The following is a 21,939-nucleotide window of genomic DNA, read 5'->3' on the forward strand; positions in this document are numbered from 1 at the left end:
CTCATCCATCTAAATTTCAAAAGTACCAAGGCTATACATATTAAACTGAGTGTTGCATGAATCTAGAACTACCCAGTTGAAAGTTAGCTGCAATTTTACAGGTAAGGAACTATTTCTACTTGTTCTTTGATTGACTCCCAACTTGAATGGGAGTCGGGACTGTTCTTTGCAGTATGTATACAGACCAAACTTTCAGAACTTGGACCTGCGGTTTGGGGGTCAAATGTAATCAACGTTTCTCCCAACAATCATGAAATAACATTAGCAAATCAAAGCCCTTATAAAGTTTCAGACAGTCGTTCTGGTGAGGTGAGTACCTGGATTATGCTAGCAGCATATGTTATGAACGATCTTCAGAATATCCATTCATAGCACGTTCCTATTTGCTTTCCTCCGTCTCCGAGAACTCAGCGTATATGGCACCGGTAAAATCGCCGGGAGTTGCAAGCGAGCCAAGATGGCTAAGAAGCTCATCAATCAATGGGAGTTATGTTGGGTGGATATGGATGCATTTGTTTCTTATATCTCTTCTCATCTCCAGCCTCGCAATGTCGCAAACAATCTTGGACACCCTGCCCGGCTATCCTGGCAAACTTCCATTCAAACTTGAAACTGGGTGAGTTTGTACTCTTTCTCTGGGTGATTTGTAATTTTCGTGCTAGAGAATCTCATCTACGGCGACTGGAGCCAAAAACTCCTAAACCCCGACTCACCGACCCAGCGAAGTGTCAGTAAAGAGTAAACTAGCTCTCAGTTTTCAGTTTTCAAGTTTCAAAAATGAAATGGTAACAATGTGCGATTGGATTCATTTATAGATATATTGCAGTGGGGGAGACGGACGAGTTACAACTATTCTATTATTTTATTGAGTCACAAAGAAACCCGGGGAAGGACCCTCTACTGCTTTGGCTCACCGGAGGTCCTGGTTGTTCTGGTCTCTCCGGTCTCATCTATGAAATCGGTAATGTCCCTCAACCTAAAAGATAGAAAATTTGCGATTATCTGCTCCTCAAAATTTCCAAAACACGTCAGTCTCGTATTTTGCAAAAATAAGGGATATTAACAATAATATGCAAAGAAAATTTAGAAATTAATCCATCCAAATCGTGCACTGGGGTTTTTACTTTTTACCTATTGACTTTTACAATTTTTTAGGACCACTCACTTTCGACTACGCCACTTTCAATGGTAGCTTGCCAACATTGGTGACGAACCCGTATGCATGGACTGAGGTGCAAAATTTCTCTCCAACATCTTCATCGTCATGCGAACGCTGAAAGTGTAAAGATTTTTTCAGCCTTTTTCGTTTTATTGACACAATATTATGGACAACTTTTCAGGTTGCAAACATAATATTTTTAGATGCACCTGTTGGCACTGGATTCTCGTACTCTGAAAGCCTTGAAGGTTACTATAGCTCGGACACTAAATCACCTTATGACACATATATTTTTCTTAGGAAGGTGGGCAAAAACTGTATGAACATGTCAAATGCTTCAAGCATGTATTTTTTTGCAGATTTTAAGAATCTCCGTAGACAAATATAGAAAACCATTTTTGAGAGTATACTGATCGCTCTGCATATTGTGATGCAGTGGCTGTTAAATCACCCCAAATTCCTAAAAAATCCATTATACATTGCTGGTGATTCCTATTCAGGCGTGATCGTTCCCCAGGTCACTCTTCTTGTATCAAACGGTATACATTTATTTATTTATGTAAAACTAATACTCGCATTTAATCTAATCATTTTCCTCGTTACCAAGTCCTAGCTTGATCCTTTTTTTAAATTCAAACATGCTTGATGTTGCAGGTAATATGGCTGGATTGGAACCAACCATGAATCTCCTAGTATGTGCCTAATTATATCCTGCTTCAATTACATTTCCTTGTCATTGGTTATTCTGGTTCACTCATCTGTGCTGCCATTAATGAACTTTATAGATCTGGTTTGATGTTATTTTCTTCAAACTTGAATCAGGGTTACATGCTTGGCAACCCAGTAACAGATCTTCACGGTGATGAGAATTCAAGAATCAAATATTTCCACCGTCTGACACTCATATCGGATGAACTTTACCAAGTAATTATTAATCCCAATCCTCCAGTTCATCGTATCAAAATAAGCTACATTGAGTTCATTTTCCAAACATTCTGCGCCAGCTTTATTTATGTTTTCATGTAGTTGGCTGTAAGATCATGCTCCCAGGCCCGGACAACCATGGATAAAAAAAAAAAAAAAAAAAGAAGAAGAAGAAGAAGATTATGCTCGTAGTCCCTTGAAAACATTCAGTTTTTTTTTTTTTAAGAAAATGATTGTACTTCAATTTTATTAATATGCCCTCTTTTATAATGGATGAATACTCTTTACAAGAAAGAGCTTAGGGCATACAATAAGTGTACAATTTATGATTTCTCGTCACTATTTATTCATACCATCCAATTTGAAAATGTTGGATATATGCTTTTCCAGTCAGCTAAAACAAATTGCAATGAGGAATATGTTGATCCAGATCCAACCAATTCGACATGCATTGATGATATTGGACTTATGGCACAGGTTAGATTGAGGACTTACCCATCTGCTGGTTTTTGCAACACCAATTTCTAGCATTCTACAATATTTGTTTTTTGCTAATAATGAGAATTCTTGACCAAATTTCATTTTTCCTCTATTTTTCATGTATGCTCTATTTGTTTCTATTTCTATAATTAAATGCACGTGTGATTGAACTTGTAGTGTACAGTAACTGTAAACGATGCACATATTTTGGAACCCAAGTGTAGCTTTGCATCCCCAAGACCAAACAGCATGAAATGGGGAAGAAAGTTCTTTGAAGACATTCCTGAAGAGATCATCCAATCACCAACCAAACGACAAGAGCATTGGTGTAGGGTAAGCTAGCTCCATCCCCATATATTTGAATCTGGGCTTGTTTGAGCAAATCTAGAGTCTCTTAAAATCTACAAAAGCTTAACAAATCGACCATTACACTTCATTGCAGAATAACAACTATGTGCTCTCCTATGTCTGGGCCAACGATCAAACTGTCCAGAAAGCTCTTGGCATTCGAAATGTAAGTGAGATTTCATAGAATATCCCATAGAGTTCGAGAGGGATAGACATGGTGTGTGATCCTGACATTTAGTCTTCTGCAAGATAAATATTGTAGGATCTACACACTGTATATATCTCTCTCAAGTCTAGACCCAGAGTTCGATATGAATGGTACCCAAGTGAACTTTAATTTCAATTAAGGGTTTTTGGTATGAAAATTAGGGGACAATAACAGATTGGAAGAGATGCAATAAAAGCTTGGCTTATGATAGCAACCTCGTCACTGTGGTCCATTATCATGAAGAACTTCTTAAGAGAGGTTATCGCACTCTGATTTACAGGTGATTAATTTGTCATTATTATTATGCTCGAGCTGTATTTTTTAATTACAAGCAAATGAACAACTCAAAATTGATCAGCTAAAGCAGAAAAAATGTAAAGCTTGCAACAACAACAAAATAAAATGCCTTGAAATGAGTCATCATCCACGAATTCAATAATTAATTATCCTATAATTTTTGGTGTTTCAGCGGTGATCATGATATGATGATTCCATATGTGGGTACATATGCATGGATAGAGTTTTTAAATATGACTCTGGTTGATGGATGGAGGCCATGGTTTGTGGATGGACAGATTGCAGGGTTGGTTTCTGATAATCTTATTTTTCTTTATTTATTTGCATTACAAAAAATTTATATACGAACAAAAGAAGATTACTCATTTGCTCACTTTTCTCGACAGATTCACTGAGAAGTTCACAAAATATACTGGAGATGGCTTGACCTTTGCAACAGTGAAGGTGAGATGCATTTTGCAAATAATGCTTGTACAAAGCAGAATGTATAAGAAGTAAGAAGTAAATAACCCATTTTTATACTTTGTGCAGGGAGGAGGCCACACAGCTCCAGAATACAAACCTGAACAATGTCTTGAAATGGCTGATAGGTGGCTGTCTTACTTCATTCTCTAATCCAATTGAATTATTCGAGTCTATCTATTTGTTGGTGGTTGGAGGTTTGTCATCTGCTCTGCAACTGCAAGGAAGGAAGCTTGTCAAAGATCAGAAGCCCCCATTATTTCTGCTCACGTATTCAAAAATAAAATTTCCCGTAGCTTTTCCTTTTTTAAGAAATCAGAACAGTACCACTAAGTTTGAGCAATTGTAGTTCCCTCCCGATCTGAATGGCGAGATTAGCTCTCACACAAATTGCACTTTTTCGAGGAACTAAATGGGCCTTCAATTTCTGATCCATGGAAATTCATGGGCTTCCAAATCTCGTTGAACTACGATAAAACGCCAAATTATAAGAAGGGCTTTGCTACACGCAGTCGGGAAACGCAGTCGGCGTGCAGTCGGCTGTACGGAATGAATAAAAAAAAATTATAAAAAAATTATTTTATATTCAGGGGTACCTGCATGAATTATAAAAAGCTATAAAAATAATTTTTTTTTTTCATGTAGGTCCTGTATTAATTTTTTTTTTACAGCCGACTGCACGCCGACTGCATTTCCCGACTGCATAAATCATTTCTGTTATAAGAAATACGTAATTATATTTCTTCTGTTCTTGATAGTCGATTCATGTTTGGCTTTTCTTTGAAAAAAAAAAAGAATTAAAAAAATCTCCGTACTAGTATTGAAAATATTACATTATCATCCTATTATATGATATGTATGACTCCTATCACTTTGAAATGGAGACTTGTATTTAATTTTCATCCTTGGATCTCTAAATTTTTCCTTAAACCATCTAAAAAAGAATAATATAACCTTTTTATCCGTAAAAAAAAATAGCCCTTCAAACTAAAGTTAAGAGGCAAAGCTACATCTTCAAACTATCAAGAATTGCAATATACTCCTCTATAAAATAAAAATAATTGACATATACACCTTGATAAAAATTCCAATAAATTAGAATATATCAATAGAACAAACCAATAAATTAAAACAATGAAAGGATTTAAAAGATGAATCATTATAAAGATTGAAAATATTTTTTTGAAAAAAAAAAATTAATTAATTAATTTAAAATTTAAAAAAAAAATTAAAAACGAAGGTTTCCTTTTAATCTTATTAGGATTTTTTTTCCTCTTTTGTAATTTTTTACCAATAGTTATATATATATGAGAAGAATGGAGTACATTACAATTATTTGTAATTTGGGTGTACGTAAATCGAGTGATAATTTGATAAGGATTTGTGTATTTATATTATATATATTCAAACTTATCTAAAATCATTATTATGGTGGCTAGTTAGAACTATCAAAATTACCCTTTGTTTCTATACAACTTTTAGTTATAAAACTTTGAGAAAATTTTACCTTTTGAAATGTTGTTTATTGATAAGTAAATATATGTCTAAAGTATTTTTAAAATTGTTTTTTAGTTTAGAACTCGAGAAATTCTAGGAACTGTTTCTTTGTTCCATTGTCCTGGTTTGGTTATATAAAATTAAACTATCTCATTTTATATAATCATTACAATTTTTAAAAATTCTCATACAAAATATAATAAAAAATTTAATTTTTTCAAATTCTAAAATAAAACTAATATTAAAAAGTTATATTATAATAATATTTTATTTAACTTTCAACAAAAACATCTCATATTAACTGTGTGATCAAATGAAATCTTGAATTTTTATTTTAATAAATAAAAAATGATTTTAAAGGCAAAAAAATGTCACATCTTAATGCTAAGCTAGAATTTGAAGATATATACGCATGTATTAATAAATGAAATCACATTAAAATATAAATAGGTGAGTGATTGAAACGTGTCATTATAACACTAGGGACAAGGTGGATGATGGGGCAGTTCCACTTGATCTGCTACGTGAAAAAAAAATAATGGAGTATTATATATTTTGTTGCTTTTTAAGATGGGGGCAATATTCTTTATTTTGTGAACTCTCCCGTCTCATCCATCGGAAGGGGAAGTAACAAGGCCGGAGTGAGGAACAATACGTTAGACATACAGCCATGATGGTTGGACCGGGTGGGCATTTCAAGTCGGGTTTCCACCAGCCCGAAGATGAGCCTGACCCCTCCCGGGCTGCCTCTATCGGCCTTTCCCTCACTGTCGGCGCCGGTGGTGGCCACCGGAAGAAGGCAACGGGGGTCCGGGCGTGGCTTCTCGTGGACTCTACGGGGGACACTCAGGTGATCGAGGCCGGGAAGCACGCCATCATGCGGCGCACCGGCCTGCCCCCCCGCGACCTTCGGATCCTTGACCCGCTCCTCTCGTACCCGTCCACCGTGCTTGGACGAGAGCGGGCCATCGTCATCAACCTCGAGCATATCAAGGCAATCATCACTGCCCAGGAGGTCCTCTTGCTCAACTCTCGGGATCCGTCTGTGATCCCATTTGTTGAGGAGCTCCGGAGGCGCCTTACGCGTCACTACCACGCCACCACTGCCCAGGTTCGACCCCACCTTCTATTCCTTCTTTTTCACTCTCCTGTGTTCATTTTATGCATGTGTTTCTTTCTCTTTTTGCGTAATCATGCGTGTGTTTGTTTCGATGGCGGGTGGTTATACTGCGATGATTAGAGAGACGGTGATTATAAGGAATCAAAGGCGTAATTATAGGTTGGGAATCTATAGCGTAGATATATATTTTTCTTCTCCTTTTATTGATTAATTTGCTTTTTCTATGTATGTTTCCGGTTTTCTGTTGCATGTTCTATATAGGTCGAGAGTGGTGATGATCCGAACTGGTCAAATTTGTATGATTTGGGAGAGCCACGATCACGGACTGGTAGTCCTCAAGACTTCACTGGACAGTTTTCGCAATTTCAGGACTTGGATGAGGAAGGCAAGGCAGAGGGGAAACAAGGCCTCGAGAATCAAGACGGATCAAAGGTTCTTCCATTTGAGTTTGTTGCATTGGAAACATGCCTTGAGGCTGCATGCAGTTGCCTAGAGAACGAAGTAAACATTTGTTCTTCGTGGTTTGATGGTTTTTCTTTCTTTGTTGATCGTTGCTTTGGTCAGAGTTTAGTATTTCTTATTTATTTGTCGCACTTGTTTTGAGATCAGGCAAAAACATTGGAGCAGGAGGCTCATCCAGCCTTAGACAAGCTGACTTCAAAGATTAGTACTCTCAATTTGGAGCGTGTCCGTCAAATTAAAAGCCGTTTGGTTGCCATAACTGGACGTGTTCAAAAGGTTGAGCGGTCTTAAGATTGTTAACCACTAGACATATATATTGTCACTATATGGCCCTGTATATTTGCAAATCCATAGTTGGGATACGTCATTTCAATTGAATCATTGCCATTTAGGCAAAAAGCATGTTCCATATTTGAGTTAGTTACCTTTACGCTCTTACAATATATGGTGCACACATGCCGATTTCCAGGTTAGGGATGAACTAGAACACTTACTAGATGATGATGAAGATATGGCCGAGATGTATCTTACTGACAAGTTGGTTCAACAACACCTTGAAAATTCTACTGCTTCCTCTCTGAGCGAGAATGATGAAATGGATGATGACGTTCTTCAACCGGACAAGGATGATAGGCACGTAATAATCTTAGTATCTTTCTTAGTATAGGCATACCTATTTTCAAGTGCTTCTTTGGTATCTGACGTGCTGAAGATGCCCTATGTTCATGTTATTAGGTTACCTGCTGAAATCTCATCGGAAGCTGGTGGTGTTTCTGCTAGTTTCCAAGGTGAACTTCGAAACATGGAAAACTCCCAGGAGCAAGCATTTGATGCACCTAAAGTACTCAGTAGAGGTAGCCGCGGGACTCATTCTAGTACTACTCACAGTGCTACAGGCAAGAGCCTAGATGTGGAGGAGCTTGAAATGCTATTGGAGGCGTACTTCGTGCAAATTGATGGTACACTAAACAAACTATCCACGGTATGTATCTACTTCTACAAACTCTGTTTTTCTCGCTGTTGCCTGGACCTTCACCTTGCTGCACCTAGGATGACACTTAACAGATTGCTGCTTTTCGAATTGTAACTCATGAAACCAATATCCTAGTATCAGCATAGATGGAACATATTTAAAAAATAAATAAATAAATCATTCCGTAGGGAAACTTGATGTACTTATGTGGGAACTGACGATGTCCTCCTAGTTGAAGTTCACATCGTCAAATATATCAGTTTCATTTAACATCATAATTCAACAATTAATGAGTTTGTCTACTAATAATGTTGGTGATGATATGACCAAAGCATTCAGTCATACTCTTACATAAAAGTGCTGCTCCCTGCTTTTAGCTCCAAGATCAAAGACCTTGTCCACCTAACCTTTGGTCTCCCTTTGTGAACAGAAGACAATCCTCTGACTCTAAAAGCCTCTCGGGAGTTTCCTTTTGTAATTTATTGACATCTCTGTTTCTAGCTAGATGACTTTCTTTCAGGCATCTTTTTTGTACTTGGATTGTGCTTTATGTGCTTTTAAAATGAAATTTTTATTACTTGTCCTAAAAGAATTTTTTTGATGTGAAAGAGCTAACTTCTAAACTGTTAGATAATTCAGAATAAGATTTCTTTTGGTTCTTGTTTGCTCAAATGAAGGAAGAGCTAGTCGCACATAAGCTTCCTAAATTTGATGTAGAGCATTAATTGAAGTTCTTTTTAGCATGTGGTTGAAGGTTCAGGGATTTAGATGCTTCATCAATTTGTGCTCCCTTTTCAAAGTGTTGACGGTTGAAGGCAGAGATAATTTGCACATTTTGCTGCTTATTTCACTTGTGTTTTGGTTGGAAATGAACTCACATAGCATTTAATATTTTAGGAAGTTATAAAATCAGAAAATTGGTTCTTTGTGCATTTTAATATGTTCATATGTTTTTCTACCCCCCATAAGTAGTATGAATATTCATCTCATAAGTTTGTTACGGCTCTAGGATGTTATTGAATTTTCTAATTTCCAATTTTTTTAAACATTGTTGGTGGCTGTTGATATGAAGCTGAGAGAGTATGTCGATGACACAGAGGACTACATCAACATAATGCTGGATGACAAGCAGAATCATCTACTACAAATGGGGGTCATGCTGACAACAGCAACCTTGGTTTTGAATGCCTTTATTGTGGTCGCCGGTCTTTTTGGCATGAATATCCATATCGAGCTGTTCGATGAAACGAAAGCAGGGATGCCACAGTTCCTGTGGACTGTTGGGGGTAGTGCCACTGGCAGTCTATTCTTATATGTGATTGCTATTGCGTGGTGTAAGCACAAGCGCTTACTCGAGTAGGGAAGGACCAATATGGAGGGGACTGTTATCGATAGTCTGTGTTGTGCATCTGTACTGCATCTATGCTTTGACTGCTGTTAAATACTGCAATTCTAACATAAGAGCTCTAAGAGCTCTTTGCTGTTAAATAGCATTTGTGCTATATTTGCAGGCTTCATACATTTGAATGTAAATGATTTGGGCTGTCTTCCCCTTCAATTTGATAGTGTCTGCTTTTGTTAACGACCATTCAGTAGTGAGGGGAACGACCATTACTATTCATTTGGGTACTCAGGTACTCTCAACATTTCTCACTACTATTTATTATTTTATTATTATTTTTCACTTACTTTTATTACTATTCCTTACTTTTTACCTACTTTTTATTACTATTCATTACTTTATTATTACTTTTCATCTATTTTTTATTACTATTTACAACTTTCTTCAACACTTATCAACACCCAAATCCACGGTTCGATATCTTTTCGTCTTCTATTTCTAGGGCAGGTTCGGCTTTCCGACGATAACAGGACAATGAATGAACTGGGCTTCAATTTTGAAATTGGAATTGAAACCAGAAGCATTCATGGGCCTGAAATTTGGTCGAGCCCTCTGCCTGGCACACCCCTGGCTAGTTGTTTTCTTCTCGTTCGCCCTTAACGAGCATGAGCTATATTATTTTTTGAGTAATAAGTATGAGCTATATTATTTTTTGAGTAATAAGTATGTAAGCGTCATATATTTATTTAAAAAAAAATTATTATTAAAAAAATTAATTTTCTTTTAATGTAAATCTAGTATTTGTTTATTTTTTTTAAATAATTACGTAATATTTATATATTTACGACTACAAGTATATCTCTCTTTTTTTCCCCCTCAGCAGCAAGCTTTCTTTCTGAAAATAGGTCCACGTTGAGGGAGTAGTTTCTAATTTCTATTGCTCCTATTTATTTTAATGCACCTTTCAGGTCTCATATTTTAGGAATATCATTAAAATTAGTGATTATATAAACCATTTAATAATATAATAATCACGTGAAAGGAGTGAGAATACTATATTCATAGACTTTTGACTCATCCCTTAAATCAAACACAGCTCGGTGCAAAACTTGGGCCCACTAATCTAACAATCGATTGGAATATCACCAGAGGATATGCCTGGTTTGGGCCTTTTTTTGTGGTCGTAGCCTTTTGATCGTGAGCACTCTTCTCAGTGCTGTTGTTTTTATTTTTCCCCAGGCTGCTGGAAATTATTTCTCCTTCTGTTACTTGTACTCTGATCCAGACTTGCGTGAGGGTTTAGTAGGGAAGATCGAACTTGTGCTTGACCATGTTGCAACATAAGGAAACTTTTGCAATTACCGTTGCCAAATTCAAAATAGGCATAGATAAAGAAGACTCTTTAAAGCCGAACATATTGATTTTAAGGGCAAGGAGTCACAGGACTTGCAAACTGTTACAGCAAATTCTTGACAGTATACAGGGCAAAGAGGACAGCAAATTCCCATCTTCGAAGGATATTTATCGTGCTTTATGTTCCTCTAAAAGCTTTGAAATGGCATTCCCTTCTTCCAAAACAGTTTTTTCTAGTCCTGTCACCAGCCACATTGTAGTTTTGGTTATAACAACTGGCCAAAACTAGCAACTAGAGTAGTGTCCATTCTTCCTATTTTATAACATATTATTGTCCATTGCAGAGATAATGATGTTTGTGGAGAGTTCTGTCTGAAGAAACGGGAACACTCGAAGTTAAAACGGCATTGAAGACACAACTATATATCAGGCACTTGTAAGAAACAACAAATGCCCCTCCCTTCCCCCTCTCTATGTTACAGTAGATTGAATTTTTTTGTTTTGGCGGTGGTTGGAAGGGCAGAAGAAAGTTTCCCCCATACCTCTTTGATTCTTATCCAATATCTTGATGGAATGTAGCGAGGTAAACACTAACCTTCTCCTTTCATTTATCTGTTTATTTTTCTCTAGTATTGTTTTTCTTTTAAGATTTGTTGACACGGAAGACTCCATTACTGAATCTGAGAATTAAATATGAAAGAAGGAACATGTGGGCAAAGCTTAGGATTTTGACATCCTAAATTCCCAAGTGCTAACTTTTCCTCTTCTTTTTAAGCAGAAATCCAAATTTTTAATTTGAATGAGTCGGAACTGACTAGGAATAGATAGAGGAATAAGAAATCAAGGGAAGACACATAATTGTGAATGACATCAACTCCATTGACAGCCTCAAAGCAGACATATTTGGAAGGAGAAAAGTTAGGTATACAAATTTCATATGATATATTTTAAAAAACAAGATTCTTCCAAATGAGATAAAAGATGAGATATCTAATCAAAAGGTGCATGTTCCATTCGGTCAGGAAGATCTCAGGCAGGATCTCCTGGACTTTCAAAAGCCTCGTGGAAATGCATATGAAATATTCCCACATTAAGTTTGGCATTTCTGCCTCATCAGTGTACTCTGCACTCAATGCCCATCACCCATTATACTTTTCACCTTCCTGTGCATTTTTTTTTTTTTTTGTTCAACACAAATTTCTTGTCATTATGAGAAAAAAGGAATATCAGGATGGAAGGAACCACGGGACTCTCAGAGAGACAAGTTTCTTGTCCTTATTAGGGCCGGAGCAGACAAGCCTTCTCTAAGATTTGGTTACACCCCTACAGATTCTAAATTTTTCAACAAGGATTTGGAGGAATCCCACCTAATCCGAGTATGATGTTTTGTACATATGCTTAGTAGCCTCTAGGAGTTAGGTAACCGGTACTTCATCTCGTCCTTAGTTGAAAAGTCATGGATGGTGTTAAGGACTTGTCCCACTTCCTCACTGCTACCGTTCACCTGTGTAATACCCAAAAAGGTCTGGCGTGAGAATACTCTGATACTTAAGTCAGTAAATTATAGTCACAAAAATTCAGAATGGAAAAAGAGAATTCCCTTACTATTAAGGATTACCTGATATATATAAGTATATTTATAGTACTTATCTTATTCAGAATTTATCAGTGCAGATCATTATTCAGTATTTTAAATAATCATATAATTGCATAAGGTCCTTATCCTCTAGCAGGAGACATCGTGGTGCATGTTTAACCTTGATCCACTCTTGACTCCTTCATTTACTCAAATCGGCCTGGACTTTTCCTTTGGGCTTTTACCTCTTTGGGCTTTGACAATAGAATGGGCCTTTTTGGTTCAAGTGGGCCTCCAGATGGTTTAAAGAAAGAATTATCCCAAGAATCTAACGCATTAGTAGGAGTACATGGTAGTTTTTGTTGGCTCTGTGTGTGTGTGTGTGTGTATACTTTATTTGCTGTAATATGCAAGGTTCCTTTGCTTGTTCTTTGGACTGATTTGCTAGAAGATTGATATCCATCATAAGATTTATTAAGGATTTATTGTGGAAAGCAGAGTATGAAGGATAAGATGGGAACCAGGAATTGCAATCTGCAAGAATCAATAACCATGACAAGCCTTATTTTGGTTCTAGGACACAACATAGAAGGATGGCCAAAAAAGGGTGTGAAGGATAAGACGGGAAGAATAAGGCAACCCGAGTTTCCACCGAATATCCATTTCAAATGCATTTTTCATTTCATTTTTAGACAGCTTTTAGTGTCTGTTTTGGAAGTACAAATTAAAATTTTCTCTTCTGCATTGCAACTACAATGAGAGGTAATGATCTCCAACTTCTGCTGTCAATGTTATTTGAGGTGAAGTTAGCTAATACAAACTAAAGATGCAAGTAGTTTTTTATTAATATAAAGAGTGCATGGGACTCCATTAAAAACAAGAGCAGGCGTGGTAGAATGAAGACTGCCTAAAAGACGAAGCTGATCTGTACCCGCTATTCATTGACAAGGAAGTTAATATTTAGTAAACAAGAAATTTATTTCCCCCAGTCCTCTCAAGTCGTTTCCACTGTATTGACAGGTAAAAGCAGCGAAACAGAAAATAGAAGGCAAAGAACAAGATCCTTCTTTAGCTCTAGTTACTTTTACTTTGAGAACCATCCCATCATTTCATTCAGAGCAACTTCTACAGCGGCAGAAGCAGGGAAATCACCTCAGCTCAACCCTAACCTCTTCCCTTCAAACCACCTGTAGAGAAGGAAACTTGTTAGTTAATAATCACCAAGAATCATTCACGTGCTAATGGCTTAAGCAATTAATCTTGAGCATTAAAGCTTTCAAGACTAATGCCTTATGAATTTAACATTAAGAAGTAGATTAGAAACCATCACTCAACTGGTTGTTCTGAAGTTGGTTTGCAGATAGAGAGGACTCTGAGAAACCAAAGTGGTCTTGGAATGTTGATGTACGCTGTGAGAATGCATGCATCAGTTTTAAATATGATTTGTATAAATAGTTACAAAGAGAACTAAAATTTGTAAATTTTAACCAAACCCAGAAAGAGTTGGGGCAAGTACCTCGAAATAAGTTTCTGAGAGACCTTGTGAAAAATCCAAGACGCTCTCCATTGAAGGTTGATTATTGGTAAGAGTGAAATTGTTCTGCCAAACATTCAAGAAACCATCAGAGAAGATTTAATCTCGTGATTAATTGCTAACAGCTAAGCCAGTTGGATCATGCTCTATATTTATAGAACTTTACTCAAGGGTGTTATGAATGTGAACTTACCCAAGAGAAATTCATAACAGGAGAGCTAGCAGTGTCATCGAGAAAATCTGTTGGTTCTTGATCCTCACGGTCTCGGTGCTGTTTTATTTTCTGTCTTTTTCTGCCGTTCTTCGCCAATGTGGCGGCCGTGGACGCAGGGTAAGAGCATCCGTTATCATCATTGAAGTAACCTTCGTCTTCATGAGGGAGATGTGGAGGCCCAGAAGATGCATCAGAAACCATAGACAAGTCCTCTTCTTCCTGCTCTTCTTCGTCAGACTCTTCTTTAGCTCTTTTATGATCTTTATATTCATCACAGGAACCACTGTTTCCATTAAGGAGCGCAGCATCTCTACGTGAAACATTTGGAGTAAAAAAAGAATGTTCAAAGTACAACGTCCAACCAGAGTCACACCCACTTCTGCATTCAGAATCTAGAGCATTCATTTTCCACTAGTTCGCTCAAAGGAAATCGCAGAAGGGTTTTCTTCTGTAAGTAGAAAGAGAGATGACTAGATGAGAATCCCCTCACGCTTCCTCTCACTCTATGAGGACCTTGAGGGAATGCATGGTATATGTATCTCTCTGTTCTTGGTCTTCACCAAGTAAAGTGAGAAGGAAACGAAGAGCGGAAATAGGGTGGAAAAAACCAAAGCGAATCAGAGGGAAATCCTAGACTAGTTTTGTCCTGACTCTTCCCCTGTTCAGGTCACTGTGAATGTATCAAAGCAGCCAGTTGGGTGGGTGCATGTAAGAGAGAGAAGGGAAAGCCACAAACTTCATCACATGCTAGACAGCGAGGCACTTTGAACTCTCTCTAACAAAAACCGGGTACAATGTCCATTTCTCCTTTCCACCGTATAATATGGACACCTATCCCTTCAGCAGTAATGCACCTCCCTATCTTCGCCCCCACACACAAATGAAAGTCTCTTATCTTCTCCTAGGGTGAGTGGCAATGCCAGATTTGATTATTAGGGTTGTTTCCTGTTGGCTTCTTGTATCCGTATCTAAAATGTCGTATGCACCCATTTATACAAATGCAAGCGTGTCATGTTCTTTATCAACAAGAGAGAGAAAGACAGATGTTTTAGTTCTCATAAATAAATAACTTGACATAAAATATTAAATTATTGTAAAATTATATAAAATCATAATAATTTATAAATTTACTTCACTTTCAACAATATTAAGGTTTCTTGAAAACAGAAAGTTTTGGGCAAGACAGCAGCATGAGTGCTGAAGTCTGTAGAAATTTCTTGGGACGAGGAGTGTAAGTGGTGGAGTAGTGCGGTTGACTGGGTTTTTGTAAATTCATTCACGTGCCATCACATTCTCGTAGCCTCAGGCCCTCACAGAGACTTCTCTCTGCCAAAATTACTCGGCCTCTAAGAACTCACACACGCACGTGGGCACGTGTGCTTTTATTTGTATGCCACCTTCCCCATATTCACCACACACGTGTATGCACGTGCACACGCACTTCCACCCAAATTGCATGTGTCTCAGTCTCTCTTACTAAAATTTACAAATAAAAAGTTCACACTTGGTGATACTTTGGGTACGGCTACCAACGTAAAACTCGTGCTTTGTTTTCCATTTTATTTTTTAACTCTCTTTCCATATTAAAATGAACTACTGCCCAAATGGCCTCTCCCCAGGCACACATTGTTTGAATGTTTGTCACGAATATTTTATGTGATTATTTATACCATTTTCAGCCACTTTAAATTTTATATCTTCAATTATACATATTGATATGATTTACAACTTAAAATGAAGACCGTTAAAAATACTAGATCAAAGTATGTATCAGAAGCGACATTACCTCATTAGCTAATTGTAATTCTAGTGCGGTTGTTACACTAATTCTCCACCATAGTAGTTATTCATCCGAAATCCTCTCATATTGACGGTAGAGTATATTACGTGGTAATACCATAACAATATTCACAAATTCTACAGCTTAGATGCAAGACTCGGGAGAATTCTTGTGAGATAAATCATTTTCTCTTTTTGTTCCATACACACATTTATCATCCAAACGAGGGACGGGTTATGCCTCTAAGCATACCTCTCGGCTAGGACAAGTCATCAAGACTCATAGGACCCGCTTCATGACTTCAAAAGAAGGAAAGGAGTGTCCACTATAGGTGTCCCTTTCTTATATAGATTTAAAAACAACAGAATTTTTAATTTAAATCTTAACGTGGTCAAGTGTGGGAAAAGAAAATGAAATACTGAGTGCGCACTCGGCAAAAAGATCAAAAACTTGGTTATTAAAGGGTGAAATTGTCAAAGAAAAGGCAAAAGTACTACACGAATATTGAAAGATTATCCTTAAATCATTAACATGTGTTATATACTAAAAATGTATATATATTATTATATATGTTTTTAACATCCATGTGAAATTCTCCCTTGGATCACTCAATATTATTAATGCTCATTCAAACAATCACTGTCCATTTGTGTAAAGACTAAAGTAAAGCAAAGAGTGTTACCATCGAATTAATTGCCTGCCTCTCTCTCTCTCTCTCCATATTGATTGAGCATTAAAGGTGGAACTGATGTCCTATATTCCAGCTCATCTCGACCCTAATTTTCCAAGTACTTCTTTTGGGCTTCACTGCGGAGAATGAGTCAGACTTGCTTCTACCCCCAAGTTGCATTCAATGTCCTGCAGAGGACATAAAATTTTGGAATGTCGTTATATTAAGAGTACGTAGGGATATTTTGAGCGACTTCAGATGAGCGGTAAATGGTAATAAAAAATTAATGATTAAATAGTCTTAAAAAGTAGTAAAAAGGTAAAATATAAAATATTAAATAACTGTAAAGTGATCTCACTATCAAAATATGATAATATACTTTACAACTATTTGTGCATGATGAATGTTATATATAATTTTACTGTATACAAATTTTACGTATTTTTTTTAAAACAATTAGGTTCTATCTTTAACAAAAATATTTTTTTTTCATATAGAACTCAAGTTTACCCACTTTTTTAAAAATGAATGTGCGAGATTTACAAATCTTAAAATTATAAATATTATTTTTCTACCTAAGATATTTATTGGGTTTTTTTTTCTCTCTCTATCAACATACTTACACAATATTTCTTAGAAGAAGCTCTCTCTCTCTCTCTCTCTCTCTCAAACTCCAGCAAATTGCCCCTGTGACGCCCCCAAATTCCGTTTGGGATCGGACGGACATTTGAAACGTCGAGACATACAACACAAGGTTACCTGCCCCCGTTCATAACATATAAGATGCAATAATCCTAACATGCATCTAACATTATGCAATATTCGCAGCGGATAATTTTTTTCTTTAGCAATACTATGCACCAAACTGAAAATATCCCAATACTTAAAACATACTTCATACATAAATATCCATTGAATAACTAAAATCATAGCACTATTCCAAAATAGTTATGATCCAAAAGTACTGGAGATGCAACTCCATCGTACAAGTAGTAATTTAACTACTATATTAACATTAACGACGCACCGTCGTTCAGTCGACTGTATCTAGTTGGTCAGCTCCTGATCCTCCTTCAGGTCCTGTAACAAGATCTACCATTCGGGGGGAATGGTAGTTGGGACTACCACAGTGAGATTTGATTACAAATCTCAGCAAGTTAACAAAAAACTTCCATACAGACTAATGATGCATGTATGACAGTAAAAGCATAAATGCATAATCAAATTTATAAGTAATTAAAGCATAACTTAGCGTACAACATAGCATAATTGACATAGCTTAAATTGAATCATGAACTGAACTTGACTTGACATGAACTTGATCTGAAACTTGACTTAGCATGAACTTGCTCTGAAACTTGAATTAACATGAAAAATACATACTCCACAGTTGTTGTGGCCCCATGTATTCTACGTGTAAATACATACTCCACAGTTGTTGTGGCCCCATGTATTCTACACAAACTTGACTTAACATTAAAAATACATACTCCACAGTTGTTGTGGCCCCATGTATTCTATGTGTAAATACATACTCCACAGTTGTTGTGGCCCCATGTATTCTATACATCACTATGCAGTTAAATACATACTCCACAGTTGTTGTGGCCCCATGTATTCTACATAAACTGAATATACTCGAGATGAAACGTGACTGGAATATGAAAGGACTGAAACCCTGACGTAACATAACATGACTTGAACATAATTTGAAATACATAACCAACTTGAGATAGTAACATTTCGTAACATGGCATAACATATAACAGACAACATATTTAGCATGACATATTTGTAATGTATAGTAATACATAACAGAATATATTGTGTAACAGATAAAAATTGATGACAGAATAAATTCTGTATAATAGACAATTACATGATAACTTGGCATGGCATGACATATATGATAACATACATACATACACTGTAATTCTTTTACTTAGCACACATACACAGTAGACTGCTAGTAAGTTAAAAGCTAACTTACCTCGATCTCCGCATTTCTTATAAAACTTCAAGTGCGATCACGATGAACTGTAATTAGTAATTCTAAAAGTTAGAACTAAATCACTAATAATTTGAAATATGGAAAATACTAACTTAAAGAGTAAAATTTTCATTTTACTCTCTACATGTGGGAAAATGACCGTTTTACCCATAACTTAAGGATTTTGCATACTAACTCTAAAAGTTTCTAAAATTTACATTCCTCATGTAAATTTTATCCTAAACTTAAATATCAACTCAGAAAAATTTAAAACAAAACACAACTATGAAGAACACACTATGGTTGAAACATCCATAGGCCATTTCCCTTTATTTTTGTTGCAATTCCTTCCAACTTCAAAACTCATACTTAAACCAAAATTTTGCAACAAACATCTTCCAATCCTAAGTTCAAAACCATACTTAAAACATCCATTTAGAAAAAGCTAATAATCAACACCAAACTTTTTTGTAAAAAGATCCAAGCACTTGAATCACAAGTTTTGACCTTAAATCAAAACATCTCCAAGAATTTCAAAAAATCAAATCTTACTTCTAACATATTCATAATATCATCCTAACATCAACCATGCTTTAAATCATCAAACTAAAGTCACCAAAATCACAAAATAACATTTGAAGTTTTTGGTTTTACACTTAGTCCAAAAACATAAACTTTTCCCTCAACTAGTTTTGATAAATCTCTTGATCTATGACTTATAAATATATGATCTTCAAACCAAACCATCACATGGTTTAAAAAGATGTCCTAAAACATATATAAGCTTCTAATTCAAGATCATATGGTTAGAAATTAACCAAAACATAAATTTAGCCAAGAATATCCACACTTTGACTTATTTGAATATCTCTTTGCATAAAATTTCATATCTTTGAAACTAACATCAAATATCTTCAAAATAATAATATAACATGTATATAAGATGTTTAGGATCCTCCAATAAAATTATCAAAGTCATTAGAATAGGTTTAGACCACCAAAGAGTTAAACTTTCTCAAAACAGAAACTGTTTTTCCTCTTCCAGTTTCTAAGTTTCTAAATCTAAGAACATCTTTTATCAAAACCTTTAATCATGCAAAAATTCTCAACCAATAGTCACATATACATGTTAACAATACTCCATAAAAATTTCGGACCAATATCTATCCATTAGCTTGGTCAAAAACTCCAAACTATAACATATTCTCCAGTTTACCTCCCAGAATGACCTTTCTATAGTTTATACAATATTTGACTAACCAAATGATCTTCAAATGGGGCAAATAAGATATCCATGTAAACTAGACTCAAAAAGAAACAACTTATATGAAGGAGACTTTATGATAAAATACTTACAACAGCTTCGAAATGGGCATGCAAAAGATCTCCTAAAATCTGTCCGAGAGAGAGTGTTTGATAATCTTTTATTAGAAGGAATAATTGAAGATAAGTTCATGGGTGCTGGCTGGACACATTTATGGACGAGATAAGGGAGGTGATAAGGCTGGAGTTGAGAGTTAAGTGTGGTTTTCTCCTACCTAAAATATCTATAAAAGATTATCTCATAATATTCTATCCAATAATATCTACAAAAATCAACTTAAGATATTTTTATCTAATAATATCTATAAAAATCAACTCAAAATATTTTTACCCAATAATATTCACGAAAATTACCTCAAAATATTTCTTTTTATCCAATAATATCTACAGTTTTGAACAGACGTTTTGTCCGAAAATATGAAAAAATGTTATTGCGCCATAAGACTTTAAATAACCCTCCGAGTCTAATGGCACAAACCATAATACATTTTGACACTTCTAACTATCTCCAATAATCAAAAATACACTTCTGATACCATAGTAAATAATAACACTAACTATGTAGTTAGACAAAAACCTATACGATTAATGGATTTGTGAAAACTTATGGGTTTTTCACGAGATTCCTAAAGTTAATAGAAATTTCACAATTGAATTTCTAGCGGCTATTACAGCCCCTCCCAATATTTCTTAGTGTTCGTCGGGGGAGGAGGGTTGGTGCTTCGGCTCCACCCGCCTCCCCTCCTCGCCGGTCAAGGCTCTGTTTATTTCTATTTAGTTATCTCTTTTTCTGGTAACACCATCACTTGTCGATCTACTGTCTTTCGGTGATCAAAGGCTAACACGCGCCCCTCCAACAGATTCCCCAAGTGTCGATTGTCCTGTGAGCGACAGAAATCAGCTTTTTTGTGCGGCGTGTAAGCCTCACGCGTGGCCTATGCCTCGAGTGAGATTCACGCGCCTCCGTGTTTCAGGGAGTCTTCTGCCGCCACGTGGGGCAGTATCTGGATCAGCGCTATCGGATCTTCCATATTCAACTATTTTTCACTCTCCAGATGTGGCGCATGGCCTGCACGCGCCGCCACTGCCAGTTTTGGCCCTTCCCTGGCGATTCAACACTGTGATTGGTTGCTACGCTATGTTTCAGGTTTCCTTAATCCAAGATCAAGTGAAAGTGGATGTGATAGTTCCTTTCAACCAATCCAAACCAACACGTTGCAACAAACCTCTCTGTACTGCAGCTTTGAGCTACAGTTGTATAGTTTGTTTATCAGACTATGTTAAAATCGTCACCAAGCGGTCTTCTCGTTGTGGGAATTGGGTGTGAGCCATTTGTTTGGTTTCGATCACCTTCTTTATTTTTTCTTTTTGTGTTGTAATGTGTGTTGGATTTGGAAAGACTGTTGGGGACCGCCACCCCATCAAACTTGTATATTGTATCCGATAATTTATCTATAAATGTCCTACTTTCTGAGGAAAAAAAAAACATACTTACACAATGAGATTTTTAAGAATTAAAACAAAAAATGAAAATTTCGCAAGATTTCATAAATTTATGCAGCACTGGTTATATAATTACTTGGTATATGGAGTATGGACTGCTGCCCATTTTTTTATTTTCCACAAAAAATTCTCGGAGGACATTGTCTATGGTCTCTAGTACGTGTATTTGAAGTCTTGGACGTGATAGTAACGAGTGGGCCTTTCTGTTTAGAGGGGAAATGTTTAAAGAATTGAAGCGTGCAGAATCAGTACCCTTTCTCTCCCTCTGGCACTAGTGATTGATTAGTGGGCTTTACCGAACACCTAAGCATGATGGACACTTCATCACTGTTGGTGGACCAAAGCCCATTAGGTCCAAGAAGAATAAAAAACGAATCTACTTATAAGTTCATTTCTTAAAAATTAATACATTTTACTGCTTGAAATTATGAGAAAAATAAAATAATATATATATACATACACACACATGACATGCACGTTCGTACCTGTTTGACAACTGTGAAAGGACTGCTATGATTAATATTGCAAATAATTTTTGAGAAATAATACAAATGTTATAAATCAACTGCTCACTGTCCCAACTGCATGCATGCTCATGCAAAGAGAAATCATAATGTTGAGTCAAATAGTTGAATTGACGCGGCCTTTCACTCGATCCATGCAAGTCTCCATCTGCTAATTTCTAAGGACGTCGTTGATGATGGCTAGGTAACCAACATTAATA

The 21,939-nt window shown here is 36.2% G+C and overlaps 3 protein-coding genes across 3 annotated transcripts; 2 read left to right on the plus strand and 1 right to left on the minus strand.

Annotated features, from left to right (window-relative positions):
* Positions 1 to 236: 236 nt before the first annotated feature.
* Positions 237 to 4,286, plus strand: LOC122314459 (serine carboxypeptidase-like 18). Its single transcript, XM_043130075.1, has 14 exons — positions 237 to 616; positions 816 to 961; positions 1,156 to 1,232; positions 1,341 to 1,463; positions 1,596 to 1,698; positions 1,814 to 1,851; positions 1,982 to 2,083; positions 2,474 to 2,560; positions 2,741 to 2,896; positions 3,006 to 3,077; positions 3,281 to 3,399; positions 3,589 to 3,702; positions 3,803 to 3,860; positions 3,948 to 4,286. Exons 1-14 carry the CDS (start codon positions 417 to 419, stop codon positions 4,029 to 4,031), a joined length of 1,479 nt encoding a protein of 492 aa, XP_042986009.1. The 5' UTR covers positions 237 to 416; the 3' UTR covers positions 4,032 to 4,286.
* Positions 4,287 to 5,918: 1,632 nt separating this feature from the next.
* On the plus strand, positions 5,919 to 9,512 carry LOC122313512 (magnesium transporter MRS2-3). Its single transcript, XM_043128592.1, has 6 exons — positions 5,919 to 6,486; positions 6,757 to 6,996; positions 7,105 to 7,233; positions 7,427 to 7,590; positions 7,693 to 7,939; positions 9,003 to 9,512. The coding sequence occupies exons 1-6, from the start codon at positions 6,046 to 6,048 to the stop codon at positions 9,288 to 9,290; spliced, it is 1,509 nt and encodes a 502-aa protein (XP_042984526.1). The 5' UTR covers positions 5,919 to 6,045; the 3' UTR covers positions 9,291 to 9,512.
* Positions 9,513 to 13,122: 3,610 nt separating this feature from the next.
* On the minus strand, positions 13,123 to 14,754 carry LOC122313513 (protein SOB FIVE-LIKE 5-like). The gene is made up of 4 exons (XM_043128594.1): positions 13,929 to 14,754; positions 13,718 to 13,801; positions 13,537 to 13,610; positions 13,123 to 13,388 (listed from the first exon to the last, which is right to left on the minus strand). The coding sequence occupies exons 1-4, from the start codon at positions 14,352 to 14,354 to the stop codon at positions 13,355 to 13,357; spliced, it is 618 nt and encodes a 205-aa protein (XP_042984528.1). The 5' UTR covers positions 14,355 to 14,754; the 3' UTR covers positions 13,123 to 13,354.
* Between the last annotated feature and the right edge of the window lie 7,185 nt (positions 14,755 to 21,939).

The sequence above is a fragment of the Carya illinoinensis genome, chromosome 6 (genome assembly GCF_018687715.1).
Source record: "Carya illinoinensis cultivar Pawnee chromosome 6, C.illinoinensisPawnee_v1, whole genome shotgun sequence".
Taxonomy (NCBI): Eukaryota; Viridiplantae; Streptophyta; class Magnoliopsida; order Fagales; family Juglandaceae; genus Carya; species Carya illinoinensis.

Excerpts from the sequence above, each read along its gene's own strand:
- LOC122314459 (XM_043130075.1), top strand. The coding sequence starts at position 417 with ATGGCACCGGTAAAATCGCCGGGAGTTGCAAGCGAGCCAAGATGGCTA. Across the intron at positions 962-1,155 it reads CGGTCTCATCTATGAAATCG|GACCACTCACTTTCGACTAC; the intron begins GTAATGTCCCTC and ends ACAATTTTTTAG. Across the intron at positions 1,464-1,595 it reads CATATATTTTTCTTAGGAAG|TGGCTGTTAAATCACCCCAA; the intron begins GTGGGCAAAAAC and ends ATTGTGATGCAG.
- LOC122313512 (XM_043128592.1), top strand. The coding sequence starts at position 6,046 with ATGATGGTTGGACCGGGTGGGCATTTCAAGTCGGGTTTCCACCAGCCC. Across the intron at positions 6,997-7,104 it reads GCAGTTGCCTAGAGAACGAA|GCAAAAACATTGGAGCAGGA; the intron begins GTAAACATTTGT and ends TTTTGAGATCAG. Across the intron at positions 7,234-7,426 it reads TAACTGGACGTGTTCAAAAG|GTTAGGGATGAACTAGAACA; the intron begins GTTGAGCGGTCT and ends GCCGATTTCCAG.
- LOC122313513 (XM_043128594.1), bottom strand. The coding sequence starts at position 14,354 with ATGAATGCTCTAGATTCTGAATGCAGAAGTGGGTGTGACTCTGGTTGG. Across the intron at positions 13,802-13,928 it reads CTGTTATGAATTTCTCTTGG|AACAATTTCACTCTTACCAA; the intron begins GTAAGTTCACAT and ends AATGTTTGGCAG. Across the intron at positions 13,611-13,717 it reads TCTCAGAAACTTATTTCGAG|CGTACATCAACATTCCAAGA; the intron begins GTACTTGCCCCA and ends GCATTCTCACAG.